General features: G+C 43.9%; 1 protein-coding gene across 1 annotated transcript in view; it reads right to left on the reverse strand.

Annotated features, from left to right (window-relative positions):
- Window positions 1-22062, reverse strand: part of LOC137667885 (pleckstrin homology domain-containing family G member 1-like) — a 62144-nt gene that overhangs the window by 32872 nt on the left and 7210 nt on the right. The window contains exon 3 of the mRNA XM_068409064.1: window positions 454-554. Within this exon, the coding sequence (XP_068265165.1) occupies window positions 454-554 (101 nt within the window). The remainder of the gene's footprint in view (window positions 1-453; window positions 555-22062) is intronic.

Genomic DNA, 22062 nt, shown 5'->3' on the forward strand with positions numbered 1-22062 from the left:
AAAGGTACTTAAACACAGTTTTGAGAAATTAAATCAGGGAGTCCCTAGTAGTATAAAACACTACAAAAGTCAGATCTGGGTGATATATATCGGTACGCAAAAGGACCCAATATATTAGGAATAAAACGACATCTCTTCAGTAAGGCAAGAATTTCATCCATAGTGGTCTTGCATTAGGTTCCGTTAGGGCATAGAGCAGGTTGGGCTTAAATTCATGGAAATACACAGCATGAAAACAAAAAAAGCAAATGGAGACCACATTTGATTCATAAAATAAACAGCTAAAAAAATCTGATCTCAGCAAACCAACCCTGCTGAGAATCAAAGATAGACCATTTCTCAATTTATATATCTTGGCTGTATTAAAGCAATAAAAGAGCATTTGCTTGGCTTGCTCCCTCCCTGTTAACACAGGCTATTGAACTGTTTTCATGTAGTTAAATATGAATTTACCTGTTGAAACGGTAGATATCCCGTATGTTTCCAAACAGGGCTGATCGCTCATCTGTCCCCAGGGGCAGTTTGGTCTGGTCAGTGATACAGTCGAGGTAATCCTACAAGAGAAATGAGAAGGGGCCTTCAGACATTTCCTCCTTTACTAGATCAGTAAAGGGAGCTATATTTTATTGTACAAGATGAGTCTCTTTGTATCAGTTTCACCTTATTATTACAGTAAAGCCTTCAGTAGCCCCTCTGTGAACAGTCTCTCTATTATGAAAGGTAACAGTACTTATCTGTTCATTGAAACCAAGAAAATAACAAAAGACTGAATGCTAAGTTATAGCCCTTAGACAGGACAGCCAACTTTTCTCCTGCTACTGATATACAAATGTATTCAGATTTCATTCACAATGACAGTTTAATGGATCATATAACTGGCTCAAAGACAAGAAAATGCAAAAATAAGAGATGAAGAATGTCAATTAATGTAGTCTTAGTAACAGAACACCTATATAGTGACAAGCAGAAAGCATACAAGCAGGACAGGCTCAGAAAAGCAACCACTGCAAAAAAAATATTTTTTTTTTAATTATAGTTGAGAAGACAATGTAGTTTGCAGAAGACAGATCTCAACATATATATGTGCATGCAATTTAACCACACATACAGTTACATTACAAATTACATTGCTATACACTCTAGCAAAGATTTCCTTTTGCATTTACAAGAGTGATCATGTCTCATCCAGAGAATGTAATTAAATAGGAACAAGACAGCTAGAAAAAGCTCAGATCAGCAGTGTTCTGGGAGAAAAACTTCCCCATCTCTTCCCTCACTCTGGTAAGAGCTCAGCTCCCGAAGTGTCACCTTTCATTCTGTTGCTGCTACAGTATTAAGATTTCTCAGAGAAGGGCAAACAAATCCAGCAGGCTATTTAACTAACTACTCATAAACCAAGAAACCCAATGTGCTGCCATATTAATGAAGAAATTCGTCTGGAGGATGGAAATAAAGTAAAAGTGAAAACAGCTGAAACAATGTGAAATAAAAATAAATAAAATCCTTTAGCCTGGGGCTAGACAGCGTGGTGTGGTAACCTCCCAAAAGCAACACAGCATTCCACAGTGCTGCAAGGAAGAAGCCCTGCAAAACATCAACGAGACCGTGAAAACTTCTAAGATACAACTGTGTTCCAGAGTTGTAAAGAAAAAAGTATTATAGAATACATACATTGGCCAAGATTCATTCTCTGTGTAAATCCTATGAAGACAAAGGGTTTGGATCAACCATGGATCCGACTTTTGGATTTTAGATGCCCTCATAAGGACGGTTAAGAATTGCAGTGCTTGAGCCTCCATCCCCATACCCTTCTCTCCAACTGAAATTGTGTCAGCAGAGTCACAGGTGTAACCGAGATTCAGGTTAGGTACCAGTAGGCTTTCCTGTCCCCTCCTCCTATCCTAATGCTCAATAATCCACACTCTTTCATCACTTCCAGTTAAAGGTACCCCTCATCACCCCCAAACTCAGTATTTTTTGCCAAGGGAAAGCAAGAAAGCTTATTCCAAGGCAACCTCAGTGTCTCTAAGAGCAGCAAAAACAGCAGTGGGCAGCCAAGCAGGCAGGTCCCAGGAGAGCCATCTCATCTCCTCTGTCATGGCACCTGGCCTGTACTCTACCTTCTCTCCTAGCTGACAGCAGCCTCATAGTCCAAGCCGGTCCTTGAAATATAATTGTGCATAGTGCAAGTCATTGAAATTGCATCCCTGGGACTCCCTCAACTTGTCCTTGGCTTTTTATTTATAGTCAGAAGAGTATACTGCAGAAGAGTATACTGCAGAAGAGTAAAAGGTTCAGGACAGTGAGGCAGACAGGACTGTAGCAAGCAATACGCTAGGTCAATGGCAGTAGTAGATGACAGATTCAGGGCTACTTCAGTGATGGCAGTAAATAACCTTTTCTGCCCACTAACACAAAACTGCATATAAAAGCAAAGAACAGAAAAGCTCCAGTGGAATTGTGATCCTCTGAAAACATTTTTATCACTGCAGGAACACTGCAGCACCCCAAGCTGGTATGACAGGGTAGGTTGCAGAGGAATGGAAATCTTACAATAAATAACTCCATACAGCGTATTTATTGAATAAAGAGAAGTTCCTTTCAAATTCCTTCATCTCAGCATAGCTGGAGCCTGGGTTTCTTCAAAATAACAACAGTCCACAGTTATTTCCAGTATTGTAGACAGTGTTCTGAGCATGACCTGGTTTGTGCTCCTTTTGTCCCCTTATCCCAGTTTTCCTCCACATATGCATACTCTTCTCAGTTTTTTACCAACCCTTAGTAAGAAAGAGGGAACCAAGTACTTTCTAATGCTCCTGCCAAGCAGCAGCCTGCAGGTGCTTTGGCAGTTCTCCAGCATTCCCGTAGCACATGCCAGTATCAGGTTATACCATGCACCCACAGCTTCTGCTCTCTTTTGCTAAAAGTTCTTTAAGACTATGCTTCAGCCCCCCTTCTCCTCCCAGCATCAGATCAGAAACAAACCAGAAACTAATGGCTGGGTTTGTGCTTACCTAGAGTAAAGGGAAACTGTTATTTGCTAAAAACGCTTGGGATTCAGAGGGACCTTGTATCTCACCTCATACTGTTAAGAAATCACACAGGATTTGGGGACTGCTTTCATGTTTTAGGCTATTTTTGTTAGTATTGCTGACTTGAGGCTTGTGCAAGTCTGACAGCTACAGACATGTTTACGTTGCTGTTACACATGTAAGTGGATACCTGAGCTAGGCACAAACTGCCTAATGTGGCACTGACAGTAGGGTAGTCACAGCAAAAAGCTTCAGATATTTGTGTTTATGTGAAAGAGGTGGACATTGGATGGTCTTGACACAGTGGTCTGTTGATGCCCAGGCACAGTGCAGCAGCACTGTGCTTGTGCTGACACAGCAAATGGGACCTTTCTGGTTATACTGCTTTATAGAGCATGTGTGCTCTCATAAAGGCTTCGTGAACTCATCCTGGAAATAGATGCAGTATTGACATATAGTGTCCTCTGCAAGGACAATAACACAGGCAGATCAAAGCTACCCAGCCATGGGGTTCTTCCCAATTATTTCTTAGCAAATGGTACTTTAGCCCCATGGTAGTCACTGCAACCTCCTGCAGCGTATCAACAGCTGTTATCATCTGAAGCCATAATGAAAGGTTTGGAGCTACAAGATAACAGGGCAGGCTGCAACCGTAATGCCACGGTGTGGAAATCAGTGAAATTTATCAGAACAGAGTACCGGCTTTATTCACTTTATTTGTCCCTTGTCAGCATCTATGGACCCTCTGTCGGCACCAAATGATTTGTTTATAACCTTTGCCTTCACTAGCCTTTTATTGCTTCTCTGCAGTTATGGCAAAAACATTTCGCTCACTTTACAGGAGAAAAAACTCCCACAAATGCCAGTCTCCTTACATTGATTTATGGAGCAAGGTTTGCACTAATGGTATTGCACAATTTTTCCATCCTAATTCCTGAAATTCTCCCAAAACTAGAAGAGTCTTGCCAGACTACCCTGCCTTCCTTGCTGGGTTTGACATTCTCCCCGTTTGTCTTTCATCACATGGCATCCATCTGAAGGAACGCTGTTAACATCTCCTCCTCCATAATCACACAAGAAAGATCTCTAGAGGAACAAAATGATGACAACACTAACCTCAGATGCTAAAAAAATAATTATATGAATTGGAAATGAGAGAAAACTGTAAAGAAAACGACAAAATGAGAAAAAATATCTTCACATATCGATCAAACTATTTTTTCCATGACTAAACTTAGGAAACTAAATGCAAGTTAGTGGGACATTTTTATCTAGCCACCCAGGTTTTCCTTTGAAAACAGACACACACGTAGCTTTAAAAACAGACTACAGGCTGAACAATAATAAATAATAAGTCAGACAGTAATGTGGCAATGTTAAAACTACACATTAAAATGAGTAATGTTAATGGTAATGTTAACATGGTAATGCTAAAAAAATGGGTAAAAGCCACATTGCCTCATAAAACAAGAATCAATTTTTATCCGGCCCTGCAAGAAACATATATACTATAGAAGTTCTTAGTAATCCCTTTACAGGACAGGACTGTGCATCTACGGGTATCACCAAAGATAAGCAAAACTGTTGAAACAGCAGCGTTGTTGCATAGGTACACCTTAACCAAGAGGCAGGCACACAAGACATTGAAAATTTGATTAAATATCAATACCAAGAAAAAAAGGAAGATTCTACCTACCACGAAATTTTGCTTTCCAATGCCTAAATAGAGGCTGCAGAACACAGCAAAGCTGCTGTATGTCTCTGGACTTCAGCAACACGCTCTTTGGCTCAAGAGCTAAGGACTTACATCAGGAAAACTCAGTCTCTGACCAAAAAAATGCTTAAAACCAGGCACTTATCAAAACTCCAATGACTTCTAGTGTTGCAGCCTGAGGAGGAATATATAATATTAAATCAAGCAGGACCTAATCCAGGCAGTGCCATAACATCACTCAGACCCCAGTTTTCTGTACGCCCTAGATCTGTGCTACTAGTAAGACAGCTTTTACTCCCAGATGCTTTTACTCCCAGATGCTACACCATACAATAGTTGGGCATATTTTTGCCCAACTGCTCCCTACCCAGCACAGAAGCACATGCGCCAAATCAGATGTCTGTGCAGAAGAGGCACCACTGAAATGGTTCAGCAGCCTTGACCACCTAAGCACTGCTCCCACATTACCTCCAGAAAAAGGCTGCAGGCCAGAAGGAAAACATGCCACAAACTGGATCCTGTTTGTAGCCTGCTAGCTAGAGCCATGCTGACCAAACTATCTACATACTTGTAACCAAAGAGAAAGCTGGGCAACAGTTGTACAACAGAATAACTGCTATAACACGTTCCCCACTGCTAATTCTGCCAATTGCATAGTTAATTATATGTACCAATTCCCCTTTTGACTGAATTTTTTTCTGTTCTTTTTTTCTTATTATTTATTTTATTTATGGATTTATCTGGCATGTACAGCAACATACTCTGAATGCCTTGTGGGTCAAAAAATAGCATACTATCCACAACAGGTGGCCAAGGATGCTGCATTCTGGTCAGAGCAGCTCACTGCAGCTCTTTTCAATTATTTAAAGTACAGCTGTACACTGCAAAGCGAAGGTGCAGTTGTAAACCAAACAGACTTTGCTTTCTTGCTCTGGTTCCTTTGGCTATATGAGTCCAAAGACTGATTGAGACTAAATCAAATCCATGTCCTTCCCATATCAAACTCTTTTGTAAGGATTTCTCCTTCAAACAATAAATTATCTTTGTTGTCATCACCTTCTGTGATGGAAGAAGACAAGCCTACTATTTTTGTGCAGGTCTCCTGTAATCTGCATAGTGGTTTACTTGGAGACACCTGTAGCAAAACATTTCATGCAGCCATACTTAAACTTAACTCATTTCTGACTGCCTTTCTCCCCTCATCTTCTGCCTTCTGTATTCTTCATCTTCGGTCTCTGTAACCAGTCAAAACTGGTCACCTATCTATAGGCAGCTTCATTTTGACTGAAACCATCCTTCCCTTCTGAGAGTCAAAATGCTTGCTTACTCTTAAAACCATTTCCCACCTCCCAGCCCATGTCAAAGCCCTTGCCATTTTCAGCCCTCCAGAGACAGCCTGGCGTGTTCCCACGTGGCAGGCAGAAATCCACGCCTGGCAAGATGATTAGCCCCCTTCACCTCCCGCTTCTGAAACCCCTCCGTAGAAGAAGCAGAAGTGGCAGCAGCTCTGCTTCAGTGTCTTACCTGTATTGATTCAACAGAGAGGGGAGGAACTTCACACTCTTTGCTGTGATGGTGAGAATTTGCTACCTAGCAGCAAGTATCTCCAGTTCCCACATGAGTAACACAACCACTAACCCAGGCTGCAGGTAACACAATCACATTGTCATACAGTAGGCTAATACAGCTAAATAGTTGTATTTAACTACTAGGCGTATTTTTAACTGCAGATGCAGTTTGAGTGCCATAAAAAGTCAGAATTTTATTTCTGCTACAGATGTTGCACCTTAAGGATGCCAGTAAATCAAACCTCAAAAAATGCTTTCACTGTCTACCATACAGCTTCTCAACATATAAACCCAGAAACTTAAACAAAGAAGGAAATCTCTGCGAGCATGTCTTTCCACTTTCTACTTGTAGTGGAAAATGGTGGGGGTGGGGAGTGGTATTTGGTGAGGTTTTTTTAAAGAGATCCAAAGCCAGAAAACCCTCACATGGGCCAAAGCACGGACAGGTCTGACAGATCAGCACTTGTCTGGGGCTACGCACAGCACAGCACGGCCCTGCCACCAACTGACAGGTTCAACAAGAACAAGTGCCAGGTCTTACACTTCGGCCACAACAACCCCATGCAGCGCTACAGGCTGGGGGAAGAGTGGTTAGAAAGCGGCCCAGTGGAAAGAGACCTGGGGGTGCTGATCGACAGCCCGCTAAACATGAGCCAGCAGTGTGCCCAGGTGGCCAAGAAGGCCAATGGCATCCTGGTCTCTATTAGGAATAGTGTAGCCAGCCGGTCTAGGGGAGTGATCGTCCCTCTGTACTCGGTCCTGGTGAGGCCGCATCTTGAGTACTGTGTCTAGTTCTGGGCCCCGCACTTCAAGAAAGATGTTGAGGTGTTGGAGCGAGTCCAGAGGAGGGTGACCAAGCTGGTGAAGGGTCTGGAGGGTCTGACCTATGAGGAGCGGCTGAGGGAGCTGGGGTTGTTTAGCCTGGAGAAGAGGAGGCTCAGAGCTGACCTTATTGCCGTCTACATCTACCTGAAGGGAGGTTGTAGTGGAGTGGGAGTCGGCCTCTTCTCCCAGGCAACTAGCGATAGGACAAGAGGACAGAGCCTCAAGCTTCGCCAGGGGAGGTTCAGGTTGGACATTAGGAAGAATTTCTTTTCAGAAAGGGTTATTAGACATTGGAATGGGCTGCCCAGGGAGGTGGTGGAGTCACCATCTCTGGATGTGTTTAAAAAAAGACTGGACACGGCACTTAGTGTCACGGTCTAGTTGACATGGTGGTGTCAGGGCAACGGTTGGACTCGATGATCCCTGAGTTCTCTTCCAACCTGGTTGATTCTGTGACAGCCAAAACCAGGGTCTTTCTGAGGACAACACAGACCTGGAGACGTGACCTCCTCTGCTCACTTCAGCAACAGGAGCTGAAAGCTCCTGGGCTCCGTGAGCTTCCTACCCCCTTTTTCCATTCGCTTTACGCCCCTCAGTAGCTTGTACATAAGACTGCCACTTGTCAGTGCTAGTGATACCAGACGGTTCAGTTCAGCAACGGCTTAGCAAGAGTAGGCCTCAGAGTAGGCTCTAAAAGCCTACTCTGTGTTACCTTTACACAGAATTAGCTTTCCTGTCAGTAATTTTCCTTTTAGCTAGAATAATAGAGAATAATAATATGTTCTGAGGCAAACTGCATGTTTTGTAGATAGAGTCTACTTATGGGACTGATAACAATGTTCTAGTAGTCAATGATTCATGCTGCTTACGCTTAGTCTTAGAAAAACGAAGGTCTCTGTTAAGTTCTTTGTTAATTATAAAAGGGCCAAAAGACAAAACAAGACTGTGAAGAACAACTTTGTGATATCTAAATTAACTTGATTCACAAACTCTGGTGCCAGAGGAGAGATAAGTCCAGTAAGAACCAGAACGATATCTTCTCCTTGAGGCCACCTGTACTTGTAAACAAGAAGGCCTCGACCATGCTTGCGCAGAAGCACAATTAGGGGGGATTGCGACCACCAGAGACCCCCAGAGACCACCCAAGACCCCTTCCCCAATTTAGTACGCATGCACAAAGACAATTACATAATGTATTAGCATATGCATAAGTTTCTTGGAATAGGTGGGCTTTTTCTGGAATTATATGAATATTCACTTTTCTGTAATGTATATAATGAGCAAGCTTTTGTTCCTAGGTGTGCATGCTAGGAGGAGAGATCCCCCATGCACCCAGCGCTGCAATACACCAGTGTCGGCTTTCTAAACTCTCATTTGGTTAGAGAGTTTTCTTGGTTACTATTTTCTGGTAACACTAGCAACGCTGTGCCCTTGTGGGAAACAGCTCTGTCAGGCCTCGCAGGTAGGCTCTGAAGCACCCACCCATGTGCTTGCAGACCACTGACCCCACCATCAAGAGAGAAGGGCGAGGACAATACCTCCCACCACTGATAGCCAGTGAGCCTCCAAATGGGAACGGACAGAGTAATCCGAACGCTTTATACAATCTGTTACTAGATGCGGTTTGTGACTGATTTCTTTCCTCTCCGATGTCCGTGCAGAAAAGCGGAGTCTCTGAACTGGCAGGAGGCCACCTCGCTGGCATCAGTCCTTTCCCCAGGTCCTGGATGGAGGTGGTGGAGGAAGCCACACCGCACTCACCCATGTTTATGACCAGGTTCCTCAGAACTACACAATTTACACGTGCAGTCAGCTCACACGCAGCCTGTGGATAACAGCAATAAAGCAGGCGTGATACAGTAAGACGATACTTCACTGACTGCATGTAGAAAGGGCAAAGATTGATGGTGAGAGCACTTGTGAGAACATGGTATGAAGAAAGATTAAAAATAGAAAAGCACATTTAAGTTTTCTTTCCACTGTGTAACATTGCAGAGTAATGTGATAGTGACAGACTTCTCCCTACACTTTCCACAGTTAGGGTTCTGCAAATAAGTTAAGTTAAAGTTAAACTTAACAGTATTAACTTCAATTTTACCTCCAGAAGAGGAGGGGAAGAAAAGTATTTTTTTTTTCTATGTAGCTATTCCTGAGTGACAGATTTTCTGTCATCAACGTGACTTCTTCAGCTATGTTATAGATGTTAAAACACTGCCCCATTTACAGATACTGAGGACTGGAAGCAGTGACCCCTAGTAGGTCCCCTTGGCTCCATCCACATGCATGGAAAGCCACAGGGGGAGTAAGTGTCAGCCAAAATGAGCAGTGAGGAATTCCTGAGTCCTAGCACTATGCCTTGCACCTCTAAAACGCATACTTTCTTTGGTTGAGGTTGCCTTTGAGCAGTTGTGCCCGTGTAGAACACAAGCACAGGCGGGGTCGTATACAAAGGCAGAAATTTCTAGGGCACGACAATGTCAACAACGTAACAGTCAGGAGATCTTGTCACAGGACTTTAGTTGTCAGAGCACAGCTAGTCCCAGGAACTGAACTGAAGCATTTGCCCTGGAAAACTTTGTCAGTGAGAGGTCCCTCAACACTCCCTAGGCGGTTGCACTGAGTTCATCCATAGGGTCCCCGGGCTAGGACAACAGCCTCGCCATTATGCATGGCTGGGAGGTAGCAGCATAGCTTTCCGCAGCTGTGGGTTCCCCCTCACCGCTTTAGAGCCTGAGCCTCTAAAGCAGGCTCTGCACACCCTCTCGCCCCTGCCCCTGTGTCAGAAGATGCTCACGTCAGCTTCCAGCACTGCCCCACAGCTCCCTCGGAAGACTGGAGTGGAAGGAGGCACATGTCCTACAATGCCCGCTCCACCAGTGTAGGGTTTTATGTCCTTTCTTTTTGCCCAATGCCTGCTTTCTTCTTGTGTTGTCTTTGTCCCATGAGCCATTTTAGAAGGAATGCTGGGTCTATGAAGCTCTCTGGAGGGTCAAACACTGCCACTAGCTTATCCAGCATTGAACTGCCAGCCTGCTTAGATGGACTGCTTTCATGGATTTTGCCTTCTTTGCTGAAGTGAATTTTTGCTCTAATAAAACACAAAGTTCAATGATATTCCCCTTTTCAACTGCAGGAATTTCATACTAAAATCTCCCGTCTTAAAAAGACACCTTGGAAGGCAGGCTGTCAATTAAATCAAACTGTAATTTAATAGAGATGCACTAAAAGCACTCAGAAGCTGAAACTGGGATTCATGGATTGCACACAGACAAGTCTCCTAAATTGTCCATCATCTGTAAAGATGATATAGGTAAATCACTGGGAACAGAAACTCACATGTAACCCCCGTTAGACACTTCAGCATACTCAATTATTGAAGTTGTAACCCACTGGATTAAAATCACATCCCACATTTATCTTCAGATATCAGCCAGCACCCACTGCTAAATCACAGCTACAGGAATTTTTCCCAGAAGCTGGCGCTCAGAATCGCTGCTCAGAGATGCAGTGAGAGGCAAGTTCCGAGAGTGGATGGAGATCATGGGACGATAACAAATGCCATCAGGAGTCTACTGACAATTCATTAAAGAGCTATGTGAGGCCCCCACCTCACCAACTTCCTAAAGTTAAGAAGAAACACAGAAGAAATAAGCTACAGTAACGAGGACAGCCAAATGAAAACATTAAACAGTAATCAGGATGTCAACTAGTTTGAGGTTGCTAGGCAGATGAAGTAAGTGCTCTACAGATTTCTAAATCTAAGGCTGCAACTGAGGCTTGACATCACCAGTGTCAGTCCTCCTCATCATCATTCAATAACCTAGACTTTTTTAAAAAAAGTACCAGCTGAAAATGTTTAATAATTATAAATAAGAAAAAAAAATCATCTCAAAATTCATCAGGACATGTATAAATTAATTCTCACAACACGGGCTAGTTGGTCTGATTATAACCTTGCTGAAGCACAGTCAAGCAAAGCACAGAGAATTATTAAGGCATATTTACCCTTTGAATGTGTGAATCACCCAGGAAAGCAACTTGAGTCTTGTGCTCTGGTAAATAAACTTTCCTCAATTTGTAAGGCAAATTAATGTTAACATTTCTTAAAGAAGATCTTGATATGCTTACAAGTCAAAGGAGACATTCCAGAAGAGAAACGTTTATTGTAAAACACAAGAAGGGAAACTGAAAGAGTCTGTTTCCCAAAGAATGAAAATGCAAACCCAGCATAATGGAGAAAAACTGCACACATCCTGAACACACATTTATCTTAACCTTAGTAACCACATGATTCCCAGAGACTTATGGATGGCTTTTATTATTAATATATGAACAGCAATGAAATGGAAGCTTATAGTAGTGGGTGGTTTGCAAGTGAAAACTTTTTTAAAGTGTTTTATTTGCAAAATGGTCTTCTCATGAAACCACAAGAACCAGCAGCTACCTCCACACCTTAATCCGTGGGAGTGGTGAGAGCAGAAAAGAGAGGAGGAGACTGCTGTGTGGTTTGTCAAAGGTCATGGATTACTAGAAGAACACTGTTCACTGACAAGTAATACTTAACAACAGTGATACAACAAATTTAAAACTGGTCAAATATTTCCATGGACAAAAATAGAAATGGCCATGAAAAGCAAATAAAATCCCAGAAACTACGGCCTGGTGGGAAACACAGACTTTGTTTGGCTTTAAGGTATCACTTCAAATTTTGAAACTTCTTTACAGAAGTCCCAATCATTCTGAAAAAAAACAGGTATCATTCTGCAAATAATGTTTCGTCTTAGTAAAATATTTAAATAGTTACCAACAATTTCGCAGCATAAGCCGCGCTTCCTCTCCCCTGCCTCTCAGCTCTCAGACCTGTTCCTCCTAGTTTTACTATCCACCCTCTATAAACCTGCTGCTGCTCTGCTCCATCGAGCTCCTCGTTCGCCGCCAGTGAGCAACAGCGAGCCGGAGGGCAGAGGTGAACAGACGATCTCTTTTGTGACTGTCTGAATTCCAGAAGGGCTCTATACATCGCACTCACCAGGGACACAACCTCCCGCTCCAGCCTCAGGACAGTCACAGGAGCCAAGTTTCACTCCAGGAGCCCCCTGCCCACCACCAGCACTCTTAAATGGCACACTCTGTATTTAACTACATCTTCCCCTTGCCTCCTCCCTCCCAAAAGAATAAAGCTTTCTGGAACAGAAGATTAACTTTCACCCTTTTATCTATATTCATGCACATTTAGAAAGCGGGTAGGAGGCTGCAAACAACACGGCTGAGTGATTTACGTCCTGTTGCAAGAAAAGGGAGGACAAAAGCAGTGGCAGACGGGCTTTTCGGCAATTCTGCGGCTCCCTCGAAGAGCAGCCGCCGTCCCTGCCGCATCTCTCCCACCCAGAGCTTGAGAAGGGCTCACCGTACACTTATAGACAGCTCATTTGTTACTGCAGTATACCTCACTCTTTTGTGCTGTCCAAACACAGAGCTGACCTTAAAACAAACACAAAGTTACGGCTATGTCTTTGTGCTGTCTTAATGTATGCAGTCCCAGCCATATGCTGAAGCTCGGCAATCACCTGACAAAGGCAGTCCCTGTCCCAACAAGTTTCTACAGTCTAGATAACTGGATGCAAAGCAGAGGTAGAGAAAACACAAGGCAGCGATGGCATTTTATTCAGTCTTTCAAATACTCAGGAACGTCCTGAAAGACATTTATGAATGCTACCAGCAGAAATAAGCCCGAGTACTCATGATGCAGATAAGAAAAAACATGCATCAGTATATTTAACCCTGGCTTCGTATATTTCCTATGAGGCTGGTTTACAAACAGCTCCCTGTTCATGTCACAACATAAGCAGTTGCCTTTACCACATAAGTGGTTTGTTAGGTCACTCCTGGTTGTTCAAAACACAATATATCCCTACTGTACAGCATCTACAGATGCTAGAAAACCTCTTTTTCCAAAGTCCAAAATCCTTCTCATATGCCCAGAAAAACAAGGTTTGGGTTTTGTTTCTCCTTTTGTTTTGGTTTCATTTAAGGGTGTAGATGATGAGAAGTTTAAAGCATACATAGCTGGCAAAATATTTTTGCTCAAGATCTTGGGAGTTTCAGAAATAACCTCATCTATTAAGACACAAACACCAGTTTATGTATACTTCCATCACTTGGTTGCTTTAGGATAACTGATACGGCTTACATCCAGGAAGCAAGAAGTCTGCAGGCAAAACCGAATAGTCCTATTGCCTCAGAAGAAAGAAGTCTGATTTACTTTAGGTATTTCTTTCAGGGTGACCAGACCAGCTGTTTACACCTGTTCAGTAACATACCTAGTGGTGTTACTAGATACCTCACCTCTCAACAGTCTCCAGTGTGGACTATGGTCCTGATTTTTAAACAGCAACTCCAGAAACAAAACAAAACACTAATATTCTCCAATACAGCTGCTTCCAAATTTATTACGGATTTTTTTAAGTGGAACATTTTTCTGCTCCAATTTATACTGATGTAACTCTGTTTAAACTTCACAGACTTCAAGAAGGCCTCTTAGATATGTGCTGAGATCCTCAAGCACAATTCCATTTCAGCTATCATATCTCAATATTACCAGAGAAAACGTTCCTTGCTTTTAAGCCATTCTTTCCCTGAGGAGGTCGATCAGAATTTGACGCAGCTCTTCCTTCATGGATCAAAAAACAAGCAGTGAGAAAGTTCATCAGCTCAAAAGTATACCAAATACTAATCACAGTTAAACTTATCACTGTCATGATCATAATACTTGTTTTGCAGGTAATTTAAATTGCTCATCCAGATTTCCTAAATGCGTAAGGATCAGTCCTTAGTCAGAAAGGACAGCATGTGGCTAACTTGCTTTTAACTGCTTTTTAATGTTGTAGCAAGACAAATCACAGAATCACAGAATCAACCAGGTTGGAAGAGAACTCAGGGATCATCGAGTCCAACCGTTGCCCTGACACCACCATGTCAACTAGACCGTGACACTAAGTGCCGTGTCCAGTCTTTTCTTAAACACATCCAGAGATGGTGACTCCACCACCTCCCTGGGCAGCCCATTCCAATGTCTAATGACCCTTTCTGAAAAGAAATTCTTCCTAATGTCCAACCTGAACCTCCCCTGGCGAAGCTTGAGGCTCTGTCCTCTTGTCCTATCGCTAGTTGCCTGGGAGAAGAGGCCGACTCCCACTCCACTACAACCTCCCTTCAGGTAGATGTAGACGGCAATAAGGTCAGCTCTGAGCCTCCTCTTCTCCAGGCTAAACAACCCCAGCTCCCTCAGCCGCTCCTCATAGGTCAGACCCTCCAGACCCTTCACCAGCTTGGTCACCCTCCTCTGGACTCGCTCCAACACCTCAACATCTTTCTTGAAGTGCGGGGCCCAGAACTAGACACAGTACTCAAGATGCGGCCTCACCAGGACCGAGTACAGAGGGACGATCACTCCCCTAGACCGGCTGGCTACACTATTCCTAATAGAGACCAGGATGCCATTGGCCTTCTTGGCCACCTGGGCACACTGCTGGCTCATGTTTAGCCGGCTGTCGATCAGCATCCCCAGGTCTCTTTCCGCCGGGCCGCCTTCTAACCACTCTTCCCCCAGCCTGTAGCGCTGCATGGGGTTGTTGTGGCCAAAGTGTAAGACCCGGCACTTGTTCTTGTTGAACCTCATGCCGTTGGTCTCGGCCCATCTATCTAACCCATCCAGATCCCTCTGTAGGGCCCTCCTACCCTCCAGCAGATCGACACTCCCACCCAGCTTGGTGTCATCGGCAAATTTGCTGAGGGTGCACTCAATCCCTACGTCTAGATCATCTATAAAGATATTGAACAGCACTGGCCCCAGAACTGAGCCCTGGGGAACACCGCTAGTGACCGGCCGCCAGTTGGACTTTGCCCCATTCACCACCACTCTCTGGGCTCGGCCATCCAGACAGTTTTTAACCCATTGAAGAGTCCACCCATCCAAGCCCCGGGCAGCTAGTTTGTCTAGGAGGATGCTGTGGGAGACAGTGTCGAATGCCTTACTGAAGTCTAGATAGACTACATCCACAGCCCTGCCCTCATCTACTAAGCGGGTCACTGGGTCATAGAAGGAGACCAGGTTGGTCAAGCAGGACCTGCCTTTCATGAATCCATGTTGGCTGGCCCCGACGCCCCGATTGTCCTGCATGTGCCGTGTAATGGCACTCAGGATGATCTGTTCCATCACCTTGCCTGGCACCGAGGTCAGGCTGACAGGCCTATAGTTCCCTGGATCATCCTTCCGGCCCTTCTTGTAGATGGGCGTTACATTTGCTAATTTCCAGTCAGCTGGAACTTCTCCAGTTAACCAGGACTGATGGTAGATAATAGAGAGTGGTTTGGCAAGTTCATCTGCCAGTTCCTTCATTACTCTGGGGTGAATCCCATCCGGGCCCATAGCCTTGTGGTTGTCCAACTGGCACAGCAGGTCACTAACCTTCTCCTCCTGGGTTACGGGAGGTTCACACAGCCCCCCGTCCCTAACTTCAGGCTCTGGGGGCCGAGTCTCCTGAGGACAACCGGTCTTGACATTAAAGACCGAGGCAAAGAAGGCACTGAGCACCTCTGTCTTTTCCTCATCCCCTGACACTACACTACCCTCCTCATTCAGCAAGTGGTGGAGGCTCTCCTTGACCCTCCTTTTGCTGTTAATGTATTTGTAGAAGCTTTTTTTGTTATCTTTGACCGTAGCAGCCAAATCAAGCTCTAATTGAGCTTTGGCCCTTCTAATCTTCTCCCTACACGACCTGGCAACATCCCTATAGACCTCCCAAGTTACCCGACCCTTCTTCCAGAGCAAGGAGGCTCTCTTTTTTTCCTTAAGTTCTAGCCTAAGTTCTCTGTTTAACCAGGCTGGTCTTTTTCCCTGACGGCTTGTCTTCCTACACACCGGGACAGCCTGCTCCTGAATATTTAGCAATTCCCTTTTTAAAGCACGTCCAGCCTTCCTGGACTCCTTTGCCCTTCAGGACTGACTCCCAAGGGACTCGGTCCACCAACCTCTTAAACTGGCTAAAGTCTGCCTGCCAGAAATCTAAGGCAGGAGTTCTGCTCTTGCCTCTCCTTACTTCCCCCACTATCGAAAACTCTAACATTTCATGGTCGCTATTCCCAAGACGGCCACCGACCCTCACATCTCCCACTAGTCCTTCTCTGTTCACAAACAACAGGTCAAGCAGGGCCCCTCCTCTAGTGGGCTCATTTACCACTTGCATGAGGAAGTTGTCCTCCACACATTCGAGGAACCTCCTAGATTGCTTCCTCTCTGCCATGTTGTATTTCCAGCAGACATCCGGCAAGTTGAAGTCGCCCATGAGTACAAGGGCCGGCGACCGGGCGGCTTCTGACAGAAATCTCAAAGAAGGAAGAATCTCACTCTGAATATCTCTACTTTACTTTAAATATAAACTAAACGTCTTTTCTCTCTGTATGGGACAGGCTCTGCAGCTGGCCCCAGAGAGGAAAGCCTGTTTCTAAAGCATCCCTCTGTTCATAAGGAAATTGAAAGTAAACTGCCTAAAAATCACGCACTCATCACCTGCTCTCTCTCTTTTGTGCTGAAGATTTAAGACAAATAAATGAAGTATATGTCAGCAATCTTTGTCAGACAGACTAGACTTGCAAACCTGCAGTGCCTCTACACGAAGCTGAGGTATTGCTCCATAGCTTTACAGCCACCGATAGGGTACACTAACTTCTGGCCTTAACGCACTGGAGAAAAATACTCATTTTGAGACCACACATCACTGCTCCCTATACTGCGTGAAATAAAAGCGATGAAAAACCTCAGAAGAATGCCATCATTACAGTCCGATGATTACAGCAGTGCCATAAAATTCAGGATGCTTATACAGGAGGGACTGGTACATCCTCTCACATCACAGTTATCTTCTCAATAACATTCAATAAGCTTTCCATTGAAGCACCCTGTGAAATTTCTCATCTACAAAATGCTCAGAGGGCAGCTCTGCTAATCAAACCATCGCTTTTGGGTGGGTGCCGGGATTCTGTACTGCAAAACAGAGGTACTCTTCCACAGTAACACCTTCACGTGCAACTTATGTCAGCAATCTAAAGGTACCTTCCTCAGGCATGTAGGTCAGCAGACATAGAAAAAGAGGCTGCAAATGGAAATCACGTATAATGTGGGAACAAACATTCTGGGATGCCTTAGCTATACTGGGATTCCCACCTTTTGAACCTAGGCAGAATTAACCTTCTCTTAGACTTACGCTATCCGAAAACCCAGTGCACAAGCAGCTATGCTTTTACTAACACACTGCAAGAAGTGACAATGCGCACAATCAGTCTTCAGAGTTGTCTTTTTAACTAATTGCCTAGAACGTAGAAAGAGACATCCTCTACCCACAGCACTGGGAGCAGCAAACTGGGAACAATAAAACTCCGACACTGACTTCCTTTCAGAAGGACTTCCCTTAATCATTGATGCCACAACACATACCTACTGCAAGCGTCCAGTATTTCCCCTTACAAGGCTTCTCCCCACGCCCCCGCCCCCAAGAGGTATATAACTTTGACAGACTTGCTCACCTTAGATGAAGCTTTCCATGCCAGAGAACTGCCCCCTTGGTGAGTTGTTTCAGGAGATGCCAGCAAAAGCATTCCCCCAGGCCTTTTTGAGAAACAAGGCCCTTTTTTTTTCCTTTGCTCATGTTGAAAAAATTTGGTGACCTTTTCCCCAAGAAGACAAGCACCCCCAGGCTGACTAGCGGGGACATGAACCATATCCTCACATCTCAAGGAGGGGCAGTAGCAGATCGGAGCATAATGGAGACTTTGTTTCCGAGAGTATGCTTGACCATTCTGAGGGAAGGGTAGGTGTGGAGGGGAGGGAAGGGGAAGAAACCCCTCAAATTCACATATCCCTGATAGGAACTTATAGCAATGATCCTTTGCATGTTTCAGCTCAGGCTTCACAAGGTCTTAACCCACAATTGCCATTCCTGGATGCTGCCAGTCACATCTGGTTCAGATCTGCTCCTCTGAAGCAAGAGGGAAAAGATTGTTCCTGTGTCTCAGTGACCCTCTGCAAACCTTCTGCAATGTGGAGAAGCATGCTGTGCAGTTCCAGGGCAGAGGAGACACAAAGGAGTCCTACAGAAAGACGGGAAGGACAAAACGGAAACAAAGCCTGATGGACACCAGAAGGTAGAGTCTGAATGTTAGCAGAACTTAAGAGGGAAGAAAAATCAGGAATAGTGATGAAAACATTGTCAGAAGAAAAGAAAGACTGAACAAAAAGCTGAGGTATAGAGGGAGAACTACAACAGACCTGGCAAAGAGACTGTGACAAGTTATTTAAGAGAGTGTCTTCAGACCCGCCAAGAGAACTATGGAGAGAGATCTGGAGTCAGCAGACTCTACAAACATGGGAAAGAGAAAGACAAAAAATTAATAAATCACATGAGGAAATGAGACAATATGGACTGACAGGGGATGAGGATGGGATTTACTGAGAGAAGACTCAGGACAGATGGGTGGGGAGACCGTAGGCAGAAGACTCTGCAGAGGAAAATGGGACTTTCTAGATAAAAAGGCTAGAATGAGGAGTCTTAAATATAAAAAAAAAAAGAGAGGCAGGGGACAAAAGATCTGGAAAGGAGATAAGAGAGAAACTTCAACTAGTCCAGTAGGGATGCTCTGAAAAAATGTCACATTTGGAGTAAAAGGGTAGAGGAACTCATTCACATAAAAGAAGTCTCCCAGATTTCAGGTGGAGTTCAAGAATCATGAAGTTCAACCTCCATTTGCATCAAATATATGTGCAATGCACTGACAACGCGTGCTTCGTTCCCCTCCAGTTACCGTATAGACGCCAATGACTTTTACTGGTATTATTTTGCTGATACAAGTTCTTACATCAAACAGCTGAGGTTTACGCAGTGGATCTAGATGTCCTCAACGGGCTGATATCACTGTGAGAGTGTATTTAATGTAACATGACAGATGCATGCACTAGAACAGTGCATTTGTGTTATTTCTTCATTTTGCAAAGGTAAAACACAAATGTGGATGTCTTTTTCTACAGTTACAAGCATTTGTACAAATTATGAACGTGGGCTTCTGACTCCTACAAACCGCAAGAGCAAACCACATTTTTATTATAAACTCAGGGACAACATTTTACTGAGGAAAAAAAAAGTTACTTAAGTTAGTTACTCTAATTGAAGTTGATGCCTATTCTAACTAAATTACTCCTTGAAAAAGTCAGGCTGAGTCCCAAAGAGGAGAAGGTCTGCAAGGTTCGCCCTGGTCAGTACACCTGTCAGCATGACACAAGCAGGAAGCAGAGGTATCCGATTTCTCATCACAAACTTGCCCAAAACACGCTTCAAGCTGTACTAATTCAAAATTTTAATTATACTTAACAGATCATCTGATAAAACATACCAAACAACGGAAAAGGTCACTCTATCTTTGTTACAATGCTTGCCTGTGCAAGAATCACAGCAGCGTGCCTCAAAATAATCATAATTCAACTGTTCTTTCAGGTCACAGACAAAATGGCTGTAACTGGCTGGAAAAGCAGTTGTTTTTAAAGCATATTCTGGGGCAAAGGGAGCCAGATAGTGCCTCTATGGCCTCCCTCTTGCTCATCCTAAGCTCATGAAACACTGCTTATCAGCAATTTACATGAAAGCTGGAGAACTGAGTGAGACAAGTGAGACACTGGAACAGGTTGCCCAGAGAAGCTGTGGATGCCCCCTCCCTGGCAGTGTTTAAGGCCAGGTTGGATGAGGCTTTGAGCAACCTGTCTAGAGGAAAGGTGTCCCTGCCTGTGGCAGGGGGGTTGGAACTAGAGGATCTTTAAGGTCCCTTCCAACTGAAACCATTCTATGATTCTATGGACTTCAGCAGGTCTACAGTATCGGTTAAAGATCACATTAACCATGTCCTATGAAGTCCACCTGTCTAGCATTTTGGTGCTGTTAAGAACAAAGACCACCCAGATACTCAAAAGCCAACAGAAGTTATGCCTTTTTAGTCTATTTTTATTTATTTACTTAGCAATGACCTAACAAGATTAGGTCAATAAAGGCATCAAAAAGGGTGAAATTCTATTTTCCCCCATTCACTCCATAGTCTTTTATGTCAAGCACGGTTACTCTACACGTTCTAAGGATTACATGGGCCGAAAGGACACTGCCCAAAATAGTACTTGGAAAGCCAGTAACTAGTGGCGTACCCCAAGGGTTAATACTGAGTCCAGTCCTGTTTAAGATATTCATTAATGATCTGGATGACAGGAAAGAGTATGGATGTATTAAAAAACAAAACAAACCAACTAAACAAAACCAACAGAAAAAGAACCCCAAAAAACAGAAACAAATTGACAAACTCCCCCCCAAAACAGCTTGACTGTGCATCACAGGCAAACATGCTTTGCTTTACACCAGAAATTTATACAGTGGATTCATAGATGTGAGTTTTGACACCCTCTCAGTTCTAGCACCAGAATCTGTTTCAAAGTGCTGGAAACAACAGTAAGAACATGTTCCTTTTAAGTATGTTTCTATTGTCTACAGAGAGGGTACCATCAGCAAATCCCCACTACCAGGGGACAAACAGCAACAGACTAGATCTGTATCGACAGTTCCCAGCTGGGGGTAGAGCGTGATTAAAATAGTACCTATTCATTTCTCCCTTCTTTTTCTTATGCCATCCTCAGTCTGACATCTCTTCAGCTTTTAGCTCTTTGCACCTGGGTTGCCCTGCTTCTCTTCTCCCTCCCTCCTCCTGCCAAAAAAACCCCACACCAAAACAAAAAAAAACCTTCTTACTATTTTTAGTCTGCGTACATAAGCTGGTGTATTGCAGTCAGCCATAAAACTCACTAGAAAGCTCCAGTTTCAACCCATTTCATACTCTCCTCAACTTTTCACTTCCTGGGTTTTCTCTCATTTCCTCATATTGTTTTCCATCTAACGATTTTCTCTCTCCATTTAGCACTCGTTCATCTGCTTATGCTTTCTTCCACCAGTTCCCACCTTCATGTAGCTCTTCAGTTCCCACACAATTCTTGGGCAGCAGTGGTCCTTTAACCCTTCCCCAGCTCCCCTCTTCCCATTCTCATCCTATTTCCTAACCAGCTGCCAAAATTTGACCCATGTTTATCTGGAAAATAAGAGAGATCAAGCTGCTTCCCTTCATCTTAAGTTTGGCTCAGCACCAGTCAGCTGCCTGCCAAATTAAATGGCCTCAAGTCACAGAGGCCCAGATAATTAAATACTGTAAGGCTGCAACACTCCTGCAGATGTCTGTGGCATCTTCCCACCCTTCTCACAACCACCACCCTTGGTTAGGGAAATCACAGCAGCATTGCTAAGGTAACTTGTGGAGAAAAGAATCCTGAGAAACATATAAAATGGGCTCCTCTGTAACATGCTTCCAGCCACATCTCCCTCCCCTAAGACCAAGCAAAGAACATGCACAGCCGGAGGAAGCTGGTTCCCCACTGTCCTCACCATTTGGGAAGGAGCTCCTTTGAAGCCCTCAGATCGTCAGCACCTACCTAAGAAAAGCCCCACTGCCAACCACTCCATCTCTCAAATAGACTGTCTAGTGCCACACAAAGCTTTCAATATTCATTATTTATTAGCTGCTGCAAGAAATACACTTGGGTATTTCACAAGTAAGTTCTTCCAGTTCTTTCATAACTTCAAGAGCATTTGCCACATTTAAACTACATATACTGTAGTGATGCTTAAAGTATTTCTAGCAAGCATTTGTTGGCCTTACTACTTGTAAATGGAAAATCTGTTTCAAGATTTTAATGATAGTTTCTAGTTTCTCAAGTTGTATAGTTCACTGCATAGGAGGATGAGTGAGAGCTAAGGTTTCCAAAACCACTGAGGTCATGCCTAGTGATCAG

This window comes from Nyctibius grandis, chromosome 1 (genome assembly GCF_013368605.1).
Source record: "Nyctibius grandis isolate bNycGra1 chromosome 1, bNycGra1.pri, whole genome shotgun sequence".
Lineage (NCBI taxonomy): Eukaryota > Metazoa > Chordata > Aves > Nyctibiiformes > Nyctibiidae > Nyctibius > Nyctibius grandis.